This window comes from Homarus americanus, unplaced genomic scaffold, assembly GCF_018991925.1.
Source record: "Homarus americanus isolate GMGI-L3 unplaced genomic scaffold, GMGI_Hamer_2.0 scaffold14720, whole genome shotgun sequence".
NCBI classification, from domain to species: Eukaryota; Metazoa; Arthropoda; class Malacostraca; order Decapoda; family Nephropidae; genus Homarus; species Homarus americanus.
The window spans coordinates 293,709-317,206 of record NW_024724088.1 but is presented as its reverse complement, the minus strand read 5'-3'; the positions used below and the strand labels follow the sequence as shown (position 1 = coordinate 317,206).

Genomic DNA, 23,498 nt, shown 5'->3' with positions numbered 1-23,498 from the left:
ACCTTTCGTAACTTTTCCTGACATTTAAAAATCCTAAAACTATAGAAAGCTTTACTTTATTCATGCTTTCGGTATTTAGTATGCGATGGTGTTTTTTTTCGGTTTTTAGTATACGATGTTGTTGCTTTCGGTGTTCAGATGAGGTAGGATCCATAAACTCAAAAGCAGTTCTTAACATTTGTACAAGTTAGTAATAGTTAGTTAAGGTTTTCAAAGGTTTGTTTGGTGTTATTTGTAGTATTTAAAAAAAAAAAAAATCCGATTGAAACGCTTTAGAAAACTTTAATCTCAATTGTTCTCTTTTTCCCCATAAGACTCAATGTCTAAGTAGGTGTTGGCAACTCTTTAATAAACTGGGTATATTATCGTCTTGTTTCTCCTGCCTTTAATAATACTCACTATTACGTACATTACATCAGACAGGAGTAAGGTCACTCTGATGTGGACGGAATCAACCAGGGATTTGTCATGACACTTTAAATAAGCTTAATAACAACCTAACCTAACCCTGATTAGTGTAAGTGTAGGAAGGTATTTGCTGAAAAACTCGATAGTTTGACCAACACACACACACACACACACACACACACACACACACACACACACACCTAGAAAATACATACACGTACACCCAGAACAAAGATACATACCCGAAACAAACTTGGGTAAACACAACTCATACTCACGGACACCCATCACAAACACACACATACACCGAAAAACGTTCATGTGAATATAAATTATGCATGTGCACCCCAAAACAAACACAAACACGCGTACAACACACACAAACATGCGCACAATACACACACACACAAACAAAAAAAAACACACGTACAATACACAAACAAACATACGTACAACACACACACACACACACACACACACACGTACGTAGAGCACACGTACAACACACACAATAGAGACAAACACACGTACAATACACACACACAAACACATGCAATTACAAACACGTACAATAAGGACAAATACATTAGAACACAAACAGACCAGACATTTCTAAATATCCCCAGTAAATTCGTTATCTATATCTCCTATCGCTATGCCAGTGGCTCGATAAGTGTAGATAGCGTGTCTAGATAACAGTCGCTAGCTCGATATTCATACCACTATTCACCACTACTACCACCCTAGTATAGCAGGAGACACCACCCAGTCTGGTATACTAAAAAAGTCGTGGTGGTTGTAGTGGTACTGGTGGTAGGTGTTGAGTGTGGTGGTGGGTGTAGACTCTCAATAGCTGGGACTCATCAATCAACACGACCACTAGGAAACGAGCCAGGTGAGTGTTACTTTATTATTGTACTGTGTGTGTTGTGGTGTGTGAGGAGGGTGTGGGTGTTGTGGTGTGTGAGGTGGGTGTGGGTGTTGTGGTGTGTGAGGGGGGATGTGTGGGTGTTGTGGTGTGTGAGGGGTGTGTGGGGGTGTTGTGGTGTGTGAGGGGGATGTGTGTGGGTGTTGTGGTGTGGTGGGGTGGGTGTGTGAGGGGGTGGGGTGTGTGAGGGGGTGTGGGTGTTGTGGTGTGGGTGTTGTGGTGTGAGGGGGGGGTGGGGTGTTGTGGTGTGTGGTGTGTGAGGGGGGTGTGGTGTGGTGTGTGGTGTGTGGGGGTGTGGGGTGTGTGTGGGGGGTGTGGGTGCTGTGGTGAGGGGGGGGGGGTGTGTGTGTGTGAGTGTGGGTGTTGTGGTGTGAGGGGGGTGGTGTTGTGGTGTGGTGGTGTGTTGTGGTGTGTGAGGGGGTTTGTGGGGGGTGGGGGGGGTGTGTGAGGGGGGGGTGTGGGTGTTGTGGTGTGTGGGGGTGTTGTGGTGTGTGAGGGGGGGTGTTGTGGTGTGTGAGGGGTGTGGGTGTTGTGGTGTGTGAGGGGGGGTGTGGGTAGTTGTAGGAGGTGTGTGGGGTTTGTGTGGATGGAAGGATTGTGGCGTGTGTGGGGTTGTGGAATGTGTGTGTGGGGTGGGTGTAGGTGATGTGGGTTATTGGGGTGTGGGGGTTGTGGGAGTGTTTGGGGGGAGGTGTGTTGATAATAATAGAAGTAGCCACAGGCACACGCAAGCCACAGCAAGGCAGCAACAGACCTCATTTCTCCCCCTTAAACATGTAAATAATGTCAGTGTTTAAAATTGTTTGCTTATTTCCATACACAGTTATATACATACTCAAGAGGCTTCAGACAGGAAAAAATTGAATTAAGGCTACTGGCTAATAGTTCGTCTTGATAATGTCAGCATCTTCGCCTTGTGGTTGCAGGTTGGAGCAGAGGAACTGCCCGCCTACTCCACCAGGACTTTTTCAGGAGAGTGATTAAGGACTGTTGGTGAGGAAGGTTACACATCGGCAAGAACCACCATGATGGATGGGATGATGTTGGTGCGCGGCGGAAGGAGTACCAGTGCCTCCTCTGCTGAGCGCTCTCTCCTGCTGGGGGCTCTCGCTACCCACATGGGCGTGCTGGACGCTCGAGAGAATGACGCACAGACTATTATTCGGAAATCTGAACTTTGGGACGAAATAACGCGACACTTCAACGCCAACACGTCAGCGCCGCGATCCCGTCAACAGATCCAGACTCTGTACAAGAACATGAAGGCGAAGGCAAGGAGGTATGAAGCTAGGCTTGGGGAGGTGGCGTCAGGGGTTCCGCCGCCAGACCCAGACCCTATATCAGAAATGCTGTTGGGCTTGTTACATCAACAGATGCAACATCAACAGCGTCACCTGCAGCGTCTGGTAGCTACGGACACTCACACCTTGCCTGACAACAGCGAACTCTTCAAGTTTAACCATCATTACGACTCGACCTTCGTCACCCCTGAACAGGTGAGTCTTTAGCGTATGTTTACAAGTTCAGTTATTTCTGTACGAAGCTTTGAACTTGTGTAACAATTTACCGACGTCTAGACTGAATCGCGAATTTCATTATACGGTTTGGTCTTTATTTCATTGAATACGTGCATACTAAACTTCTATTCGGGCACTTGTAACTAACAATACAACACTTGGTATTGTTTCTAAACTAAAATCATCACCAAATGGCTCAACTGACAGCCGCTAGTATTACATACATTAGACTGGTCGAGGTGTTCACCTGAACTAATATATTACTGTTCCTCTCCAGGTGATGCAAGTGTCGCTAAAAGAAGGATTTACAAATGAGATGGAAATTAAGAATGAGCCACGTGATGATGATTTAGGCTCACCTGAGGACCTTCCAGACAGGGAATCCTCGGCCACTGATCTGTTCCCAGACTCCATCTTCGCCAGCCAACGCTGTCAGTCCTCCCCAGTGATGTCCGAACCATTGAGCAGCAGCCATAGCCAGTCACACCAGGAGCCAGTCATTTCCATCCCTGTCATTCCCCACTCTTTGACTGTAACCGAGGTCAGTCCCACACCAACCGTGCTACACAAACAGGATTCAACAACAACTCCGTCAACTATTTATCAAAATCCATCGTCACTTACTGGGCAGTGTAGTCCACCCCCAGACAGCCATACCCCCCTGTCAAAAGTTGGCGCGCCACACACCTCGTCACACACAGGCAGTCCAGGTAATGCATTCTTTCACCCGTCTTTCGCTTCAAGTGTTGACGCGATGACGGAAGAGTTACCCCAAGCTGCGAAGAAGCCGAAACTACAAGATGTGAGAGAGCCACTTCGCCAGGGTGGGTATGGGATGGTTCCCACCCGTGTCCCGTCCTTCTGTTGCTGCCCAGACCTGCACGCCAAGCTGCTCACTCTAGCTCGGGAGGATCACAGCTTCAGGATGAGTATGCTGAAAGAAGACTCTGAGATGAGAACCAAGGAACACGCGGCCAGGATGAGGATATTATCACTAGAGGAAGAAATAGTGATGGCCAAGTTGAGAACGGCGAGTGACAGAAACAAGGGTGATGGGACACCACAGGACGAGGCAAGAGGTTGACGCTGACACACCCAGGTCAGGGTTGTTTGGCTGACAATATTAACGAAAGAAACTGTTGATTTTAAAACGAGATTGATAAGCAGAATGAAAAAATAATTGTACATTACAAGTATACCAATAAATATTGTTTATAATAGGACCAGTTTCTTGACCAGGTCAACCTTCATACTGCTGTTTTATCTCATAAGCAGCTCCTACAATGACACTTTAATCCTCAAACCAATAGTTTCGCGTCTGTATAACCAGAGGCCTGTCTTGCATTTATAATTTTCTCTGGGTTCCTCCCCTCATCCATTCTGTTGTTACGACCCTCTTCTTTCGCCGCTTCCCAGCGTCCACCGCTGGTTACCAGCGGCCATGGTCGTATACAGAAGCAATAAATATATCACAAGTGTCGTCGAATTACCACTGGCTCTCCCGCCGGTCTCCGGTAATATCCCGACGATTGGTATCAGTGTACAGTACAGACAAACAGGCAGGTAGATTTCCACCAGGTCACAGAAACACACTTGTGAACTGTATGCATCTTTAATAATCACGAAGTCGTCACACAACTGTTCACAGGGTATGTCTTTACCACTGGACTTCTCATATCTAATATACAGTCAGCACACTATCATTGCACAATTCCTTAGTCTTTTCACTTTATATCACTCGCAACAATTCCATAATACTTGCACAACAATTACTTCAGTTGTCACTAATAGGCACGTACTTAACATTGAGCAGAAACCATCGACTGACCTCCCGATGATGATGATGATGATGATAATGAAGTAAAGTGGCAAATGGCTTTGCCATGCGAGAGGAGAGGTAAGAGAAAAGGGAAGAATAGAAACGGAAAGTTAAGTTAAGTTATAGGGAGTAAAGCAGGTGGGCCATCCACCTAGCCGAGTCGAGGTGAATGGTTGGGGTGGTGGCCATACACAGCACGAGCCCGCTCACTCAGGGGAGTCGGTGGGGGTTAAGTTAGCTGAGCACTCGTTTGTGTAAAGTGTGTTAATTTGTGTTAGTTAGATGGTGGTGTTATTTATTAATATAGTGGGTCTGGTTCTTCTATGTCAGCATGGAGGCTCTTGGGCCACCAGCTGGGTGTTCTTGTGGTTTCTTCTTTGATTGGGAGAAGATTGGGTCCTCCAACTCCAAGTTTGCGCCAAACTCTCTCAGCTTGGCTGTGTACGTTTTTTTCAGTGGTTTGATATTGTATAGTTCGTGAAGTTCTTGTATTTTGGTGTGGGGGAGTTGCTTTGATGCTCTACGGAAGCTTTGTTTTGTACTGCTTGAAGTTTAGGTTTACTGATTTTGCCGAGTGGTTTTGGCTGGTACTCCAAGTGGGGGCGGGTGGGGGCGGACAAGTGCTTTGAATAGGTGTAGCTGAATGTTGTGTCCATTTTGCTGAATCTTCATAGTTTTGCAAGTTGTGATTGGGTAAGCGTTTTGCGTTGTGTTGTGTGTTTTGTTTTTCTTGTTCTTGTGAGTCCCACTATTTTACCTTCGTTGGAGTATTGTATAGGTTCGCTGTTGACTGTGATTGGTGCTGGGTTTGTTTTGGCAATGTGAATGATCTTTAGTTTATGTATTAATTTGAACTGTCCAATTTTTTCAGAGTGATTTATTTGTTCGATGGCGTGGGCTGTTTTTCGTGCCATCATCTGTTTGGCTTTGCCTGGATGTCGGATGATTTGGGTGACATCATTTGCATAGGATAATTATTCTTCGAGGCGGCTCGCTGCCGCTTATATACCTCATTAGACGATCCTGGAACACCCTAGCACCAACCAGGACTTGCAAGTCTGGACAAGATATGCTTGGGAAGCTCTAGAACGTTCTACTCTGATCGAAGCTTATAATACGTTAGTAAATCATAACAAAAATGATGCAATACATTCTAGAAAATTCTGACATAGGTAATACATCAAATTAAACCCGATAATCTTCCTAAACTTGCGAAAATAACTGCTGGTTGCAATAGAAAATAATCATAGCCCTTAGTTTACAAACATTATAATACCAAATTATTCCTTGGCATAACTTTCTGCTCAGATTAGTAAATGTTGTCGTAAGTTAGGTTTGCTTGGTTAAGTTAGGTTAGAAAGTGTCTGCAGACATAATAAAGGGGCGTTGTAAGAATAATACCGTTTAATAACATGACGTTACATAATAGACCCAACCAGCAGGGCCTTAGTGACTACTTGGCGTTTCAGTAGCGGACCCGCCTGCATCCCTGAGCCCACACACCACCGACAGGCTCCAGCTGCTTCGGACCAGAACCTCCAAGTCCGGCACTCCCTTCCCGGCAGTCACCTTCCAGCCTTCAACTGTGTAACATCCGCACCGTTACACTGTACAAGTCACCTTTCTCAACCTAACATTACTTTGCCTTACCTTAACCTAACGTTACTTTGCCTTACCTTAACCAAACGTTAGTTTGACCTATCCTAACGTTAACGTTATAATTTACCTAACCTGTGTTAGTGTTACACAGCCCCAGTGTTACACACACCTCTAGTGTTACACAGTCCTCAGTAGTACACAGTCCTCTAGTGTACACAGTCCTCTTGTGTACACAGTCCTCTCAGTCCGCTAGTGTTACACAGTCCTCTCAGTCCTTTAGTGTTACACAGTCCTCTAGTGTTACAGACCTCTAGTGTTACACAGTCCTCTCAGTCCTCAAGTGTTACACAGTCCTCTCAGTCCTCCAGTGTTACACAGTCCTCTGAGTCCTCTAGTGTTACACAGTCCTCTAGTGTTACAGACCTCTATTGTTACACAGTCCTCTGAGTCCTCTAGTGTTACACAGTCCTCTGAGTCCTCCAGTGTTATACAGTCCTCTCAGTCCTCTAGTGTTACACAGTCCTCTAGTGTTACAGACCTCTATTGTTACACAGTCCTCTGAGTCCTCTAGTGTTACACAGTCCTCTGAGTCCTCCAGTGTTACACAGTCCTCTCAGTCCTCTAGTGTTACACAGTCCTCTCAGTCCTCCAGTGTTACACAGTCCTCTCAGTCCTCCAGTGTTACACAGTCGCCTAGTCAACATGGCCGCTAATCTACTATTTTGCCAGTAAGTGAAGTTTTATTTCCCTGTTATTACAGTTGCTGGTGGTAAACACACACACAAAAATACATACAGTACATAGCAATATGACCAGGGTGAAGGTAAACTCATACACAATAGTAGTAATTGTAGCAGCAGCAGGATGGAGGTATGCACAGGATGGCTTAGGCTCAAGTACTTTCTTCGAAGTAAATATAATTTATTCTTGTTTGTTTCTACTATTTTTGTTATCGACTAAACATAAGGTAAACCACCACAAAGCTCCTGTAAACATTACTAATTTCACCAATGATACAAATGTTCCTCTCTTAATGCCGCGCCTGAAAGTAAGTTGTTCAATAAGTTGACAGTGAAGTTACACTTCCTGCTGCCACACAAGCAGAGGCAGGAAGCCGCATAAAAAGTCACCTCATTATCTACCGTGGCTGGGAAGTGATAGTGATAGTTGTACACAATCGCTAACCAATTGGCAACTAACATGAAATCAATATTGCACGAAATGTCTGTACAGTGGGTGAGTGAGAGGTCTCCGCTTCATAAAACGGAAGGAAATGTTAACGTAGAACATATTTGTAAGTCTCGAGTTTATACCATTACCATACATAAGTGCTCCTGTTGTGCACTGATACACCAATTTGTATCAATTCACTAAAGCTACAGTTGTCAAGGCATGTATCGTATCTGTTATTAATATTGTGGTTTCTCAGTGTTACATCAACCTTTTTTACATTAATATTTGTAGTTACAGTTATCCTTTTCACCACTTGTCGGCCACTTGGACTGTTGGCGTGTATTGGGGGTTCGATTTTTAAGTTTCAATTCATTAGAAGAGAGAAAATAAGTACTATTGAACTAGATCAGCAGAGTTAAGAGTGAAAGCGTGATAAGAGAACTAAAGACTAAGATATAGAGAAGCTGGACAAAGGCAGACGTGTGAAGCGTGGAGAGAGAGTGTGCCAGTCTTTTGTTTATAAGTGGTGAACTATGTTTAGGTTACAGCCACGCGCCAAGCTTAAAACACGGTCAGGTTAATCCTTTGTTATGGTTTTCACATATACAACGCCTTTGTGTTACTTAGCTGGAGAAAACTAAACTTTACAACAAATAAGGATTTCAGAAGGTCACTGTTTCAGACACTTTCTACAATGTCTCTGTGTTGTCGCTGGGTAATTAAGCACATGATAGAGTACTTTACACGCCTTCGTCTTGGTGAAGAAAGTTGTTAACACACACACACACACACACACAAAGTGAAAAGTGTACTCCGTCCTGACCAGGTTAACTATCATCATTATTGTATACACCAAAGTACAAAATAATGACCTACTACTACTACTATGGCAACTTATTACAACGTGGCCTCAAACTTCCCCTTTTCGCCACACCTTCGCCATCATTTCATTACCTAAATATCCTAATACAAAAGTAACTACTCTAGCTGAGTTAGTTATGCCTCAACAACTGCTGCTGCTATTATTATACGTGATAAAACAAAACTTCAAAATAAAACCTAATTATTTCAGCCTGAGGATGTTCCTGGTGACGGTGATGGTGACGGCCCGGGGCGGGGACCCTTGTGCTCTACTCCTGGACAGACCAGCAGCCACCCTCGCCATCAACACACTCCTGCCACTAGAGTGAGTCTGATTCCTCCTAACCTTCCTTTAACCTCAACCTAACCTACTCTTAGGTAATCTATGCTAACCTATCCTTAACCTAACATAAGTTAACTATCTAATAACTTTACCTAACCTAACTTTAACCTGTTTAACCTTTCCCTAACCTTAGTTAACCTAATCAAATGTTAACAAAACTAACCAAACTTTACGTTAGTCATTTTAATCTAACCTTACTTAACTAACATAACATAACTAACATAATCTAGCCACTGACTGAAAGCCTTTAAGTGATTGTAAGAACATAAAAAATATTAATAGATACAATATACTAAAAATCTCCTCATAGGTACAAAAAAATACTTTTATGTTCCATTTAAGAAAATATTGAAACATCCACACCACCCCTGCTACAGGTCCCCCTATACCCACACCTGCATCACCTATACGGCCGTTAATGAAGCCTTCCTCACCGCCTCTGAGAAGACAGGTGAGTTGACACCTAATGGCAGGTCAGTCTCCTCTACATAATATTATGTTAAGTCAGTACATAGGGAGTCACTTACCCAGGAAGATAAGTACATAAGGTAACCACTGTAGGGGCGGATCCAGGATTATCAAAAAGGGGGTTCAAGAAGTTGTAGGTAGTGGAACATGGCGAGCACAGCGAGCTGGTTTTTTCGGAGAGGCGGAAACTGTTTGAAATATACCAATATCATGAGCATTTTGAGGTCATGTGCACTTGATATTAGGAGATATTCTGAGGTCAATTATTATTACTTTTTACGATACAAAAACGCCTGAGTACAATAGTGCATTAAAGAAAAGGTGTTGGAATTTTATGATGAAAAGGGGGAGATCCGGACCCTAAGGACCCCCCTGGAGCCGCCCCTGCACTTGCCCTCGTCGACCTCAGATAAAGGCACAATTGCATATTTTCCTTCGCCTTTGTATTTAACAACATAATATGTACAGTGCTTATGTCAACAGCCATTGTGAGCCGCCCTAAGGGAGCCTGGAAGCCTGAGGACATAGCACCCTTGGGGGAGGTCCTCCTTCACACCACCAGGATCCTTGCTCAAAGGTAAATTTACGCTTCAGGTTTCAGTTTACTAAGATTTCATACTTTATCTGTGTCCGCTAACTGGCGTAAGTGACGTGTCTAGTGAAGGTAGAGTGTCGGTGTACATTTAATGATATCTTCAACATTATTTTTGTGGTTTAGCTTAAATTAAGTAGTTGCATGTACAGTAATGCTTGCAATTACGGTTACGTGCAATTCCCAGCATCGGAACCTAGACTAGAGAATCAAGTTCTACATTCAGGTGAAACCGTACTTGGCAACTGATAGTTATTATCAAGCCTTATCATTACCGGGGACCAGTGTTAGTTGATGTTACTAGTAGTGTTATCCTTGCTACAGCTTCTATTAATGCTACTACTACTACTGTTACCACTATACCAAGGGCGTCCGCTGGAATTTTTTCCAGCAAGCCTCCACAGTCGGGTTGCTATATGGTGATAATTTTCAACAGACTGGTGAAATTTAGGTTCGAGTTTTACTGTCTGGTTCCAAAACAAAAAATTGTGAGAACCAGACAAATTATGATGAAATTTTTTTAAATTTGTGAAATCAAGGTAGCTGCGATGAGTTGCTTTATTTGTTAATGTTCCTTTTTTCTTTTCGGGTTTTCCCTTCCCTTCGTTTTTGTTAGATTCTAAGTCCCCTTCTTTTGTTGGGGGTTATCAAGTAATATACGACTCTCTTCACTGTCAGGTTCAGGCTGAGTCAGCAGGAAGTGTGGTCGGCGCTGCCCCAGCTGGACACTCGTAAGACGATTATCGCCAAACATTGCCCGGACTTCGCTTCCTCCTTACGCTGTATCCCTAGCAAGTACCGCCGCCACGATGGTCTCTGCAACAACCTTTATGTGCCCACCTTCGCCTCCACCAGAAGTGTTTTCTCCAGGTATAGATGTTGACATGTCCTTATAATTTAGATGGTTAATAGATGATGATAAACTGTGAATGGTTGTTCCATTAGGATTAAAGTTATATCATTCATCCTCATGACTTGTGAAATTTCTAACACTACAGTATGTGAGATGAGGGAGTGTTGACGATATGTCTCATTTACAAACCTTTCTCAAGCAACTAGTTCATCTCCTTTGTTGTCAAGAAACTTAAGGACAATAGACAATCGATACTTGAAATGCTGGATAAGCTATATGGTGTGCTGGATCATTCCTAACTTGTCGGAATTAAATATCTTGAGGAGATTTACCGTGTCCACAAGACAATGCAATAACCCGGACCCTCCACCCCTGTACCCTTTTCTCAGATTGGTGCCGCCAGCGTACAGTGATGGAGTGGGTGACCCGCGGGTCAGTGTTGTGCGTGGAGAACACCTTCCCTCGCCTCGGGCTGTCTCGGCTACCGTCCACCGCGACAAGGGCTTTCATGATCACGCCATCACACTCTACGTGGTGGCGTGGGGCCAGTTCATGGACCACGACTTTACCCTCACCGCCACGCCCCTCGGTAAACCTGACTTGATCTAATCAACTGATCAAACCTACCTTGAGTTGTCTTATATCACAACCCACAAGGGTGGCGCGGTGGTACCAATCCATGTTCACACGTAGAGGTCCAGGGTTCGATTCCCGACTAGTCAGGAGGTATAATATAGTTATATATCTTAAAATGTACTTGCATCACAGTATGCTTTTGACGGCTTCCTTGGTTGGATCGATGTACAGTACTCTTTGTATACTTGCTCTATCTACATAGACCAGCATAAACTAACTTGGTCCAACATAAACTAACATGGACCAACATAAGCCAACATACTTCAACATAAACTAACATATCTCAATATAAAATAATATAACTCAACATAAACTAACATAGCAAAGCATATCATGACATAATAGCCTAACCCAACCAAATCTAGAATAACCTAACCTGTTTCTATGTTGACGTCAGATCCAATGACCAGGAATGAGCCAGGGGGATGCTGTCAGCCGTCTACTGCCAACCAGACCAACCCCTTATGCCTACCCATACACCTGCCTCCTAATGATCCCTTCTACTCCACCTTCGGCCAGAGCTGCATGGACTTCGTCAGAGCGTTTTCTGGCGTCCGTATGGATTGTAGGCTAGGTAAGGGAAGGATGTTGGTGAGAATAATTTCTCTGTATCATCAGGTTAATTCTGACAAATCTAATGGCAAACATCATTCACCAGCCTTAGACAAATGACAAATACAGTGGAACTTCCATCCGATGAACTAAATGGAGAGAAAAAGCTGTCAGATCGAGGGGTCCATGATATGTGAAACTTGTATCTGACGGACTATATATGTTTGATCAAGGTCCATTGGATGGAGGTTTTACTGTGTGACAGACAAGTGGATGCCAAATATTTAGCAATGTCCAAGGCATATTGACTACACTGGTACACTAATACAAAGCAGTAGTTATGCACGATAATCATATTGCAGTCTATAAGTATCCTTACCTAGTATAAGAAGTTTCTTAGTTCATATAATTAGGTGAAATAATAATGATCATACTACTAATAGCACAATTTCGTATAGGTAACAGTTTCCATATAGTTACCACTGTGCTATGTCTTACTTGCGTTTACACCTGTATACTACATTTGAATTTTGTATCTATATATCGACTTGTACTCGTATCTATATCTATACAGTACCTATAATGTTTGTGAAGTAGTGAAAGTAAAGGTACAGTGAGTATTGCTACAGTTAGACTTCCTCTCGTCGTCCAGGTGTTCGCGCCCCCTTCAACGTCCAGGCCGGGGTCATTGACGCTAATACTGTATATGGAAGTGACCCTGTACTTGCCAGGTAGGATCACTCCACCAGGTTATGGGGAGGTCATAAAGTATAATCATGTTTTTAGTTTGTGTATGGTGATGGAGGGAGAGGAGTACAGTATATATATAATCACAGACTTTAAGCTGAGTGTTACACGTTTGTTGTTGAGGCAACTTACAAAACTAAAACTCCCAACACATACTGTAATCATGTACATAGTGTTCATACTTAAAGCCAAGTGTAAGGGAGAGTACAGGAAGCTGAGAAAGTTAGTCCTCCAATAATCATATACATACAATATATAGTTTTAAGATAAAATTGCTGTGTATATGTTTGATGGTTCAGGAAGCTGCGGTTACTACGTGGAGGACTGATGAAGATGAACAATACCCTCTCGTCGCTGGGATTAAAGGAACTTCTACCCCTAAAGCTGGACTGGCCTGATGAGGGCTGCCTGAGGTCCTTCCCCAACCAGTATTGCTTCGAGGCAGGTGTGTCAGTCACGCTGAAAAGGGTTTACAATTCAGAGTTGATTTACATTTTCAAAATTCCTCAAACTGTCATATCTTGTACCGTTGTACGTTACTATATTTTTGCTAAAAATATTTGATACATTTGTATTATCATTTCCCCACCCATCAACTTATAATTATTACCAATTTGTGAACTAGTTTCATTGTCATTGATGAGGTTGGGAAAGAACAGTAGGACAAAAGCTTGGTTAGGAACCCATATCATGAATTGAGTCAAACCAATTGTAAACTTGTATTTTGATTTAATGAAAAAATATCTCCCTAAATCTATCTATCTCTATCAGGAGACATCCGGGTGAACGAGCAGCTGATCCTGACCACCATGCACACACTATGGTTCCGGGAACACAACCGCCTCGCTAAATCTCTCTCACGCCTCAACCCCCACTGGAATGATGAGACTCTCTACCAGGTGGGTGCTGCTACTAGGTGGGTAGTGGTATTACCAGGTGGGTGGGTGGTAGTGGTAGTACCAGGTGGGTAGTGGGTAGTACCAGGTGGGTGGTGGGTAGTATCAGGTGGGTAGTGGTAGTATCAGGTGGGTAGTGGTAGTACCAGGTGGATAGTGGGTAGTACCAGTACCAGGTGGGTGGTGGTAGTATCAGGTGGGTAGTGGTAGTACCAGGTGGATAGTGGTAGCACAGGTGGGTGAAGGCATTAAGTTACCACACACTATTAAGATAACATTACAGTTAACCCAAAATTCCAGTTTGATTTGTTAAATGTTAATTACTTTATCATCCTCGCCACTGGTCAGCTCACTATCGGGTCTGGCTGTCAGTCTATTCTCTGCTTAACACCGTTGCAAGAACTGGGCATTTATAAGCTCTTGAATGTACCCGAGCATGTGCCAGTGTTGGTCATGTCTGGCCTAAAATAAACTCAATCTCGGTGTTAAGATACATGGTAGACGGTAAAGGGTGTTAAGATGCATGGTAGACGGTAAAGGGTGTTAAGATACATGGTAGACGGTAAAGGGTGTTAAGATACATGGTAGACAGTAAAGGGTGTTAAGATACATGGTAGACGGTAAAGGGTGTTAAGATACATGGTAGACGGTAAAGCCTCGTGTCTGATAAGGTGATGAGAGATAAGAGAGGGAGTTAGAAATGAGAGAGTCTAGGGTGATGGACCGTCGGGTGAAGGTGAGGTCACAAAGGGGGTTAAGTGGGCAACTTTCTATTTGTCCGTGAATAATTGTCTTTCCATCATAGTAGTGTTAATGTTGCACTGGTCACCATCAACTTCCTGTAGTAGGTTAAGAAAGTCAACATACTGACATTGTTTACTGCGATTGGGCAGGATCATTTAACCTAATTTAACCGGACATGAAATAAAATGCGCTAACTTTGCACACTTCCCACAGGAGACACGGCGTATCGTGGTGGCGCAGATTCAACACATTACTTTTAAAGAGTTTCTTCCCCTCCTGTTGGGTGAGGACGTCATGAAGCAATATGATCTCATCCTTCGTAGGACTGTAAGTTGTGTGGTGAGAAGCAAGTTAAGAGTTATGGGGTCAACAATTTTACTGGTCAGACACATTTGAGAGAAATACAATACTGTACACTGTACTGTATTTTTGCAAATACATAGAAAATATGATACAGCCATCCTTATGAAGCGAGGTGAGGGATGGGGTACACTGAAAAATGTTCCCAAGGGATTGTTAGGGCATCGAAGTTGGGTCCTTGTGATAGGTCTGGAAGCTTTCCTTACATTATTATTATTATTTTACACAAATCATAAGATGTCTCTGGTCTTGGGGACTCAAATTAATTTTTCTAGCAGCTTTAATCTTATATTTATAATTTTTAATTTTATTTTCACACAAATATATTGGTGTCATTTGTCTCATCTAATGCACCAGAGAGAACGAGGGATGAAAGGTGGAGAATGTATATACTGTACTGTACTGTACTGTACTGTACTGCACTGCACTGTACTGTAAGATGAATATGACGAGGAGTACGATGATTTTATGAATACTGTACTGCATACAGTAAATGAAAACCTTTCTCTCTCTACTATATTCTGCCACTAATCCCATGGTCAGTGCCCATATATCTTCTGTCAGTACTGGTTACAATAGTCATTCCTTATGTCTTTATAATACGTAAGTCCCTTAAGCAAAACTTTATTATCCTTCTCTACTTTTATACCTTGCAATTCTCATTTTTCCTTCAGAAGACACTACTGCAAATGCACCTCCAGTATAGTATTTTGATCCATTGTGAAGTCGAAGAAAAGAAAAATTGACTAACAAGTTGAGTAATTTGCTCTCATAGGTGAGGTGTTGTGGACTGAGTTTTGACAGTGAAATTCTGTACAGTCCTTAAAAATGTCAGTACACTATACCTGTCAGTTTCAAACCAAGTCTTTAAACATTTGACCATAAATTAAGACTGACAAAACAAAAACAAATAATAGATCAACCATTGAATGTTTTCAACGTGTGTGTTGTTCTCTGGCAGGGCTACTGGGATGGCTACAATCCCTCCACAGATCCCTCAATGACTGTCGCCTTTATCAGCGCTGCCTTCAGGTTCGGACACTCCCTTCTCCCAAGTGCTGTGGAGAGGTGGAGCGCCTCGCACAAGTTCATAGGTCAGTGGAGATCATTACAAGATTGGCTAGTATAAAGTAACCATATACAGTACTGTATATCAGGATAATTATCATTTTTTAAATGATCATCAACTTGAGGCTGAACAAGTGAACACTTGATAACATAAGTGTATTTTGCAGCTTCCATGTATGATACCTTGAATAATAATGATGTTGTGGCTTAACGTTGACCATAGGGAGGTTCACCTTAACTTATGTTTATATACATACAACATTGATGAAAGCATGTGGCACTATAAATAAATTCTTGAGTAGCGGTCATCACATCAAAATATTGACCATGACAAACCACTGTGATAAGGGTCCTGGTTCATTAAAATGATCTGTCAGAAGTAAGGAGTGTTTCCAGTTTCAATATCTTTTGACCACAGCAAAATAGTTTAAACTAATCCAAACTCACAAATGTATGAGGCATTTTAGGATGTACAGTCAACGAAAAACGTCATGTTACATACACCCCCTTAGCGTTATGTTCCGAAACCCATGACAAAGAATTTGGGTAAAGTGACAGAGAAGCTTCGAGGTTCAGGTCTGAACTGGAAAATTTACCCAAATACTTCGTCGTGGGTTTCTTTGGCTGTACAGTACTTTGAAGTGTTAGGAAGTTTTGAAAATCAACGTGACTGGTAACATGTCCTCGATAGTGCTAAAGAGCAATTACATGTATAAGTGAATACTCCTGTTGTTGTCATAGCACTTTCCTATTAAATATGGGGAGGTGTCATGGTGCAATAAAAATAAATAAAAATAATTATGATGGCGCATTATGTTCCAGCGTCAACACGACTGAGTCGACTGATTCGACAGCCATGGGACCTCTTCAGAGCGGGTGTGTTGGATCAGTACTATGTGGGTCTGATGAACCAGCCCGCCCAGGCTGTGGATGATGCTGTGACCCAAGAAGTATGTCTACACTCCCCACCTTCTATCTTCAGACATAATTAAAAGATTTGATAATGCTGTATCTGCGAAAACAAATTAGTTTTCATGTAATCTGCTGTTTGCAATAGTATAATAAAAGGCAGATTCTTACCTGTTTACTGCAAAAAAAAATAGCTTCAGTGACCAGTGACATACTGTACTCTTATAGTCAAGACTCACACTGTACTCACACTTGAATATTATACACCCAATCTTATTTCAAATGAAGGTTATGCTAAGTTAGCTTTAGGGTGGTTGATCTTCAAATGATCCCTCGCAGCTTTAAAGGATGTCAGTTTTGATATACAGTTGCAATTATGAATTAGAGTGTATGATGTAAGCTCTGGCACAGGATCATAGGAGTTCATATACACTATCATATACACTGCACTTGTACTTCCTCCCTGTGATGATGACTGGTGTACCTAGGTGACGAACCATCTGTTTGAGCCTCCTGAGAAGAATTTCGGCATAGACTTGGTCTCACTTAACCTGCAACGAGGCAGAGAGATGGGCCTCCCAGGCTACACCACCTACAGGTACTGTTCCTTACCACAATAATGGTTGCTGTATCATGTGCCTGTCACTCATATCTTTTGAACATAAACATCGTAATTTCTTGATATATTAATCCAATTTATTGTAATACAAATATTTTACATATAATACAATATAATGATAAGCTCATTTTGACAAATCTGGTTGAAATCCATTTTGCAATACTTGTATTTGGCTTTACTCCTGTAGTTCTTTTAGTATTGTCTGTGGAAAGTCACATCTTAGAAAATCAATATTCCCCCAAACACTTAAAGGGTGTACTGTATTGCCTTATTCCAAGCTGCACGTAAATTGTGTCAGTAATTCTCTTGTTCTGTACAGGCGATATTGTGGGCTGCCGGCCATATACACCTTTGATCAGCTGGGACTGTACATGTCCAATTTCACGGCACAAAGATACAAGAAGCTATACAGGTGAGGCTTTCAAGTGCCAAAGGGCTCATGTTCTTCCCAGCAGCCAAATTCATTATATTATGTCAGCAATTATGTATTGTAGTGGAAAAATACGAACAAGTTGGTCTCATTACCTTAACCCAAACCTACTCTAATTTAACTACTTTACTTAACTTAATCAAAACAAACACAGTTAAGGCAAAGTACAGTGGTTGAATAATACTATATCATTTATTATAAGTAAATACTAACCTAAATTCACCCCTTAGCCTGACCACTTGTTCTGTTCTTGTTATTTCCCCCTTGATACCAAGTGCACCTGTTTGATTATTTATACTGTACTGTACTAGGCAGGACCCTAGAGTCAGTGAAGTGAGGGAGCAAAGAGGAAGATGTTTTAGAAGAATCGAAAAGGTATAAAGTTAAACTGAAAGGAAGAGGCTTACTCACTGCTAAGTGTATTTATAGATCCCTGAATTGCAGTTAATTAAACCAAAGCATTATAAGAACCTTAATAGTCATTGGTATGGCGCTTGACTCTAGCCACCTCCTTGACATGGGGGACTTCATTAATGGCGACATCGACTGGTGGAAGGAGATTAGACCAAAAGACCAATATAACCTTACAGCAAAAAAGTTATTAGAACTTAAAATACAAAAGTTTCTCACATACCTAGATGGTCCATCCCTCATAATACTTAAAAAGTGAGGTTCTACCCTGTTTGGAATATGATACTGTCATCCCATCTGGTCCCCGAGATATGCTAGAGACTGTCAGTTGATGGAAAATGTCCAAAAGAGGGCCAGCACAATGGTGCCTGCACTGTTCCAATTCAGGTTGCCTAGCTTATGCTATAGATCAGGGGTGTCAAACTCATGGCCCGCGGGCCAAATGGGGCCCTTGGGATGGTCAGGTGTGGCCCGCGGGATGACGGTAAAATTTATCAACCCGTGAAATTATGAAGAAAAAAAAGATATAATCATGTTTATTTAGTAAAATGAATTATACATACTTAAGATCAGACAAACCCAAGTGAGGTGTTCCTGGTAAGCCAGGTAAGGCAATGTGTGAAGCTGTAAACTTCAATCCTACAAATAATATACAGTATGTGATATAGCACTTGTGTTGGCCCTGAAGAGGGTAACTAAAATAAGAATTGGCCCTCGAAAGGTTTTCAGTTTGACACCACTGCTATAGATGAACAAGGGGTGATTTAATAAAACTTTATAAGCACCTCAGATGACATTTCTTAGTTGAATGTTCATGCCTGGAACTAGCATATGTCCATCCCACAAGAGGTCTCAGTACAGTATCAGGTTAAAGAAGCCACAAGTTCATAAATTGTCAGGGCAAACTTTTTTGTCATGAAAATTGCAAACTCTTTTAATAACCTGCCAGTGTGTGTTGTGGCGGCACCGTGAACTCATGTAAGACCAGCCTTGTCCAACACTGGTACAAGCTTAGACACATTCTGAGTCAGTGCATGCCCAGTACTTGCCAACAGTGCACAACAGAGTCGTAACTGACTGCCCAAGTGGCTAATTAGAGAGACAAGATTTATAATGTGACAGTATAGTATTTGGATAAAAAGCAAGAGTGAGCGTAGCCGACGGTGCAACAAAACCCTGAAAAATTGGTAGTGATATGAAACAAGGATGTCTATTATTACCAACATTGTTTTCTATAATTCAGAGATACTGAGGTAAACTTTAAGTGGGGTAAAAGATAGAGGACAGTCCACAGAAGATGCGAGGTTTGCTGTATATTCAATATTTCTTCTGTTTTAGCACTTTTTAACAACTAGATTATATACAGTACAGTGTTCTGATTGCAGTGTGACCCACTTTTTGTGTTTATTGCCAAACTGAACCAAGTAAGTGTTTATTTGTTTCTTTTTATTGCCATTTTAAGACCTACACTCTCATGAATTCCTTGGTTTCTACTTGTCTTTGTAAAATCGACTCGTTTACTTATCTTATCCAACACAGCCATGTTGATGATATCGACCTGTGGAGTGCAGGGGTGTCGGAGAGGCCATTGGCAGGGTCACTGCTGGGGCCGACCTTTACCTGCATCGTGGCCACCCAGATGCAACGACTTAAATATGGTGACAGATACTGGTATGAACTGCCAGGCCAGCCATCTTCCCTCACCTTGCGTAAGTACTCAATGACTGTGCTTACCTGACACTCACTTCTGTTACTTATTCACCAAGAACAAATAATTAGAATTAATATTCAATAATTAAATGAAGCCGTATGAACATGATTATAGCAAAGATTTGATGTTGACAGGTCAGCTGGAGTCAATCAGGAGTACAAGTCTGGCACGAGTGTTGTGTGAGAACAGTGACAATCTGTTAACTCTCCAGCGCTACCCCATGGTGCTCGTAGACTACAAGTTGTGAGTATCAGATTTCCAGACAAGTAAATATAAAAAGTCACTTGCCCAGGACAAGTAAATATTTCATATAATCTGCACAACCTGGGACTACCCCTTCTCAGTGTTACCCCTTCCTAGTGTAACCCCTTCCTAGTGTTACCCCTTCCTAGTGTTACCCTTTCTCAGTGTTACCCCTTCTCAGTGTTACCCCTTCCTAGTGTAACCCCTTCCTAGTGTTACCCCTTCCTAGTGTTACCCCTTCTCAGTGTTACCCCTTCCTAGTGTTACCCTTTCTCAGTGTTACCCCTTCCTAGTGTTACCCCTTCTCAGTGTTACCCCTTCCTAGTGTTACCCTTTCTCAGTGTTACCCCTTCCTAGTGTTACCCTTTCAAAACACTAGGTATTTGGGATAAGCTTAACTACGGCCAAGAGAGAACATTTATAACTCCCAGAGAAATGAAAGCTATTGGTTCAGAAAAAAAAAATCAACTAACCCAAAAGTCCATTGAAATGTTTAACCTGGGTGATAGTCATTTAAAAAGTAAACCCTGAGAATTGTATAGTGTATTTTGATATAGTATTGTGTGTGTACGGTATTTGTGTTGATCAAGTGGTGAAGTTAAATATCGTGTGTGTGTTTTGTTAGATTAAGTTAGATTAAGTATCTTGTTATGCTACATGTGTGAGTTTTTGTTAGATTAAGTTAGGTGTCTTGTATTGTGATGATTCTGTTTTTGGTTATGGTAGATTAGGTTGTATTAGTTTTATTGTCAAGTTATATATGTGTGTATTTTGGCAGAAACCCGCGAGTGTCATGTAAGGGCGGCTTCCTTCCTCACCTTGATCTAACACCCTGGCAGGAGACAGCCCCTGGTCCATCATTTCCAGCTGCTGATTAAGACTCCACCTCTCATCAGGCCGAGTCTCTAGTAGTAGCTCTTTTTATTTGTACACATTCGGCTAAATTATAACAAGTCTGAATGATATATTCGTTGAACACTTAAAGATAACACAGTATCTTGAAATGTATAAGTATTTTGTGTAGTTCCTTGTTTATTTAGGAATGGCAGACTGTAATGTAGCAATCTGTCATATGTGATATTTTTTAATGCTCACAAAAATTACTTCACAACATGGAGACCCACAAGCAACTGTCCTATTTGAAATATCACATAAACTAACATTTGAATTAGCTTCTATACTAATTATTAAAATAAAGTCGGTAAAAAATAACCAATATCTTATACCAGTAAGAATTAAAATGTTTGCAACATTATACAAAATGATTTCAGTGTGTATACATGTGTGGAAGACCTCAACACTCACTGTCCTCCACAACACCTAACACCTTTTGTTGTCTACAGCTGATGATACAAAACCTTTTGTTGTCTACAGCATGATTACCTATGTAACAAAAATACTTTATTGAAAGGGCAGTGTTGAAGTTTCTTGTGACCACAAGAAACAAACATATTTAACCTGACCTGACCTAACCTACCCAAACTTCACTTGTATGATTTTGCTTATTATACTAATTGTGCCATTGCAAAGTCATTTAATTTTTTTATTTATATAATAAACACTACTGAGTTAGCTTATTCCTAAGTGTAAAATCAGATTAATGATGTTAGAAGTTGTGACAGTATGAATGTTAGGGCTGGTCCAAAGTTTTGGTACCCTTTTGTCTGTACAGATACATGTTCTGTATTGACCAGTTTTGGAAAGAAAGACTACTTCAATTAGCAGCGTCATTTCCTAATTTGCCTATACTAAATATATATCCATGTTATATTAACATAAATAAATAAACCCTCGCACTTCCAGACAATCAGGGGTGATGGCGTCCGGATGTCACATGGACGGTTTTGATTATAACAATAATAGAGTATTATTAATAATGGTATTGAAGAATAATACAGTAATAACAATAATAATCATATTAGTGCGTTACTCAATAAATGACATGCAGTGAGTAGCTACAGGAGATGTGAACAGTGTCCATTATAGCGGTGGGGGTAAACGTGGCATACGGACTGAGAGAGAGATCAGATATGAATTTTCCACTTACAGATGTCGTCCGGACCAACTGAAATTTAGATCTGAGGAGTCCAGAAGTGCGAGGGTGTACTGTAAGTGATATTCCCTTTAGCCAGAACAATTGGTGCAGAACACTTCTGGGAATGAGAGCTTCCAGATTTCAGGAATTTTTCTGGGTACTGGGAAAGGTTTCTTGTAATTTTCCAGAAAATTTTCATTATTTCATCCTTGGAATTCGCTCCCAAACCAGGATAAATATTTGGAGAAAGTTTCTGGAATTTAACAGAAAATGCACCTAATTTTCAGCCTCAGAAAATCGGTTCCCAAACTGGAATTGAGAGAAATTTTGAATTGAATTGAAACAATTGAATTTGAATTGAATCCGGAAAATTTTCAAGCTCATTTCAATTCCAGCAATTGGAGAGGTCTGGCTAATGGAGATATCACTTGTATACCTTGTGATCTCTTGAGTAAATAATAAAAATAAGATTTCTTCAAGATTTCAATAACCCATATTGTCGTCACCTCAATATATATATTACAAAATTTTGAATCAAGTGCTGTATCTGGAAAATATTAGAATTATGTTTGAAAATTTTGGTAACAATGAATCGACAAACATACACATGTAGTTCAGTAAGGGACTGCTGGAAGTATGCAATATAAATGACACAGCGAACGGGCATGTCATAGGGCCTCTGGAGACCCTTGATGGGGTACCTGGGGGTGCCCCTGGGGACGCCACTGCCTCTGAGAGGATCTCTGTAGGGCGCCGCCGCCCCTGAGTAGGCCCTGGTGGCGCCACCACCTCAGGGAGGGACCCTGGGGGCACTGCCGCCCATGAGTAGGACCCTGGAAATGCCACCACCCCTTGGAGGGCCCCTGCGGGCACCACCACACCTGGGAATGCCCCTGGGGGCTTCGCCGCCATTGAGAGGGCCCCTAGAGGCGCCGCCGTTGCTAGGAAGGTCCATGGCGGCGCACCCGTCCCTTAAAAGATCCCTGCGAGAGTCCCTGGAGGCGCCGCTGCCCCTAGCAGGGTCCCTGGGGTCGCCGCCACCACTGGCAGGTTCCCTGGGCACGCCGCTCGGGAGTGTCCCTGGTGGATCCAGCGTCCCTGACAGGTCCCCTGGGGTCTCCGCCGACTCTGAGAGGGCCCTGGTGGCGCCTCCGTGTCTGGCATAGCCAAGTGACCCAGATTGGGATAACGTCGATCTCAGCTTCCCTTACAGGGACGGGGGCGCATTCAGGGGTGTTCCCAGGGATGGCGACGCCCGCAGGGGCCTTTCCACAGCTGTGGCGCCTTCAGGCGCCCTTCCAGAGACGGTGTCTCCCCCAGGGTCCCTCTATGGGGCTCCACTGCCCCCAAGGAACCTGCCAGGGGATGTGGCGCCCCTACGGGCCCTTCTAGGGCCCGTGGCGCTGCTATGGGCCCTCCTAATCGCAGTGGGTGCCTTTCCAGGGACGGCAGGGTCTCTGCCAGGGGCGACGGCGCCCCCATGGGCCCTTCCACATGCGGCATCGCCCCAAAAACTTCATAGTTTTGTCATACATTTTGCATTCGTCCAGTAATCCCTTACTTAACTGTGATTGGT

At 42.5% G+C, this 23,498-nt stretch overlaps 3 protein-coding genes across 3 annotated transcripts; all 3 read left to right on the top strand.

The window, feature by feature from the left end:
* Nucleotides 1–1,148: 1,148 nt before the first annotated feature.
* On the top strand, nucleotides 1,149–4,058 carry LOC121864045. Its single transcript, XM_042362943.1, has 3 exons — nucleotides 1,149–1,303; nucleotides 2,263–2,832; nucleotides 3,131–4,058. Exons 2-3 carry the CDS (start codon nucleotides 2,362–2,364, stop codon nucleotides 3,935–3,937), a joined length of 1,278 nt encoding a protein of 425 aa, XP_042218877.1. The 5' UTR covers nucleotides 1,149–1,303; nucleotides 2,263–2,361; the 3' UTR covers nucleotides 3,938–4,058.
* Nucleotides 4,059–5,003: 945 nt separating this feature from the next.
* LOC121864052 (osteocalcin 2-like) lies at nucleotides 5,004–6,984 on the top strand. Its single transcript, XM_042362950.1, has 3 exons — nucleotides 5,004–5,113; nucleotides 6,508–6,685; nucleotides 6,826–6,984. Exons 1-3 carry the CDS (start codon nucleotides 5,004–5,006, stop codon nucleotides 6,982–6,984), a joined length of 447 nt encoding a protein of 148 aa, XP_042218884.1.
* Nucleotides 6,985–8,523: 1,539 nt separating this feature from the next.
* On the top strand, nucleotides 8,524–22,396 carry LOC121864051 (chorion peroxidase-like). The gene is made up of 17 exons (XM_042362948.1): nucleotides 8,524–8,630; nucleotides 9,026–9,099; nucleotides 9,600–9,693; nucleotides 10,387–10,578; nucleotides 10,951–11,150; nucleotides 11,595–11,771; nucleotides 12,402–12,480; nucleotides 12,796–12,941; nucleotides 13,268–13,395; nucleotides 14,350–14,463; nucleotides 15,458–15,590; nucleotides 16,387–16,514; nucleotides 16,962–17,071; nucleotides 17,412–17,504; nucleotides 19,473–19,642; nucleotides 19,779–19,887; nucleotides 20,666–22,396. Exons 1-17 carry the CDS (start codon nucleotides 8,524–8,526, stop codon nucleotides 20,763–20,765), a joined length of 2,154 nt encoding a protein of 717 aa, XP_042218882.1. The 3' UTR covers nucleotides 20,766–22,396.
* Nucleotides 22,397–23,498: the final 1,102 nt, after the last annotated feature.

Excerpts from the sequence above, each read along its gene's own strand:
- LOC121864045 (XM_042362943.1), top strand. The coding sequence starts at position 2,362 with ATGATGGATGGGATGATGTTGGTGCGCGGCGGAAGGAGTACCAGTGCC. Across the intron at positions 2,833-3,130 it reads CCTTCGTCACCCCTGAACAG|GTGATGCAAGTGTCGCTAAA; the intron begins GTGAGTCTTTAG and ends GTTCCTCTCCAG.
- LOC121864052 (XM_042362950.1), top strand. The coding sequence starts at position 5,004 with ATGGAGGCTCTTGGGCCACCAGCTGGGTGTTCTTGTGGTTTCTTCTTT. Across the intron at positions 5,114-6,507 it reads AACTCTCTCAGCTTGGCTGT|TCCTCTCAGTCCGCTAGTGT; the intron begins GTACGTTTTTTT and ends TTGTGTACACAG. Across the intron at positions 6,686-6,825 it reads GTGTTACACAGTCCTCTAGT|TCCTCTGAGTCCTCTAGTGT; the intron begins GTTACAGACCTC and ends ATTGTTACACAG.
- LOC121864051 (XM_042362948.1), top strand. The coding sequence starts at position 8,524 with ATGTTCCTGGTGACGGTGATGGTGACGGCCCGGGGCGGGGACCCTTGT. Across the intron at positions 11,151-11,594 it reads CCTCACCGCCACGCCCCTCG|ATCCAATGACCAGGAATGAG; the intron begins GTAAACCTGACT and ends TGTTGACGTCAG. Across the intron at positions 12,942-13,267 it reads CCAGTATTGCTTCGAGGCAG|GAGACATCCGGGTGAACGAG; the intron begins GTGTGTCAGTCA and ends TATCTCTATCAG.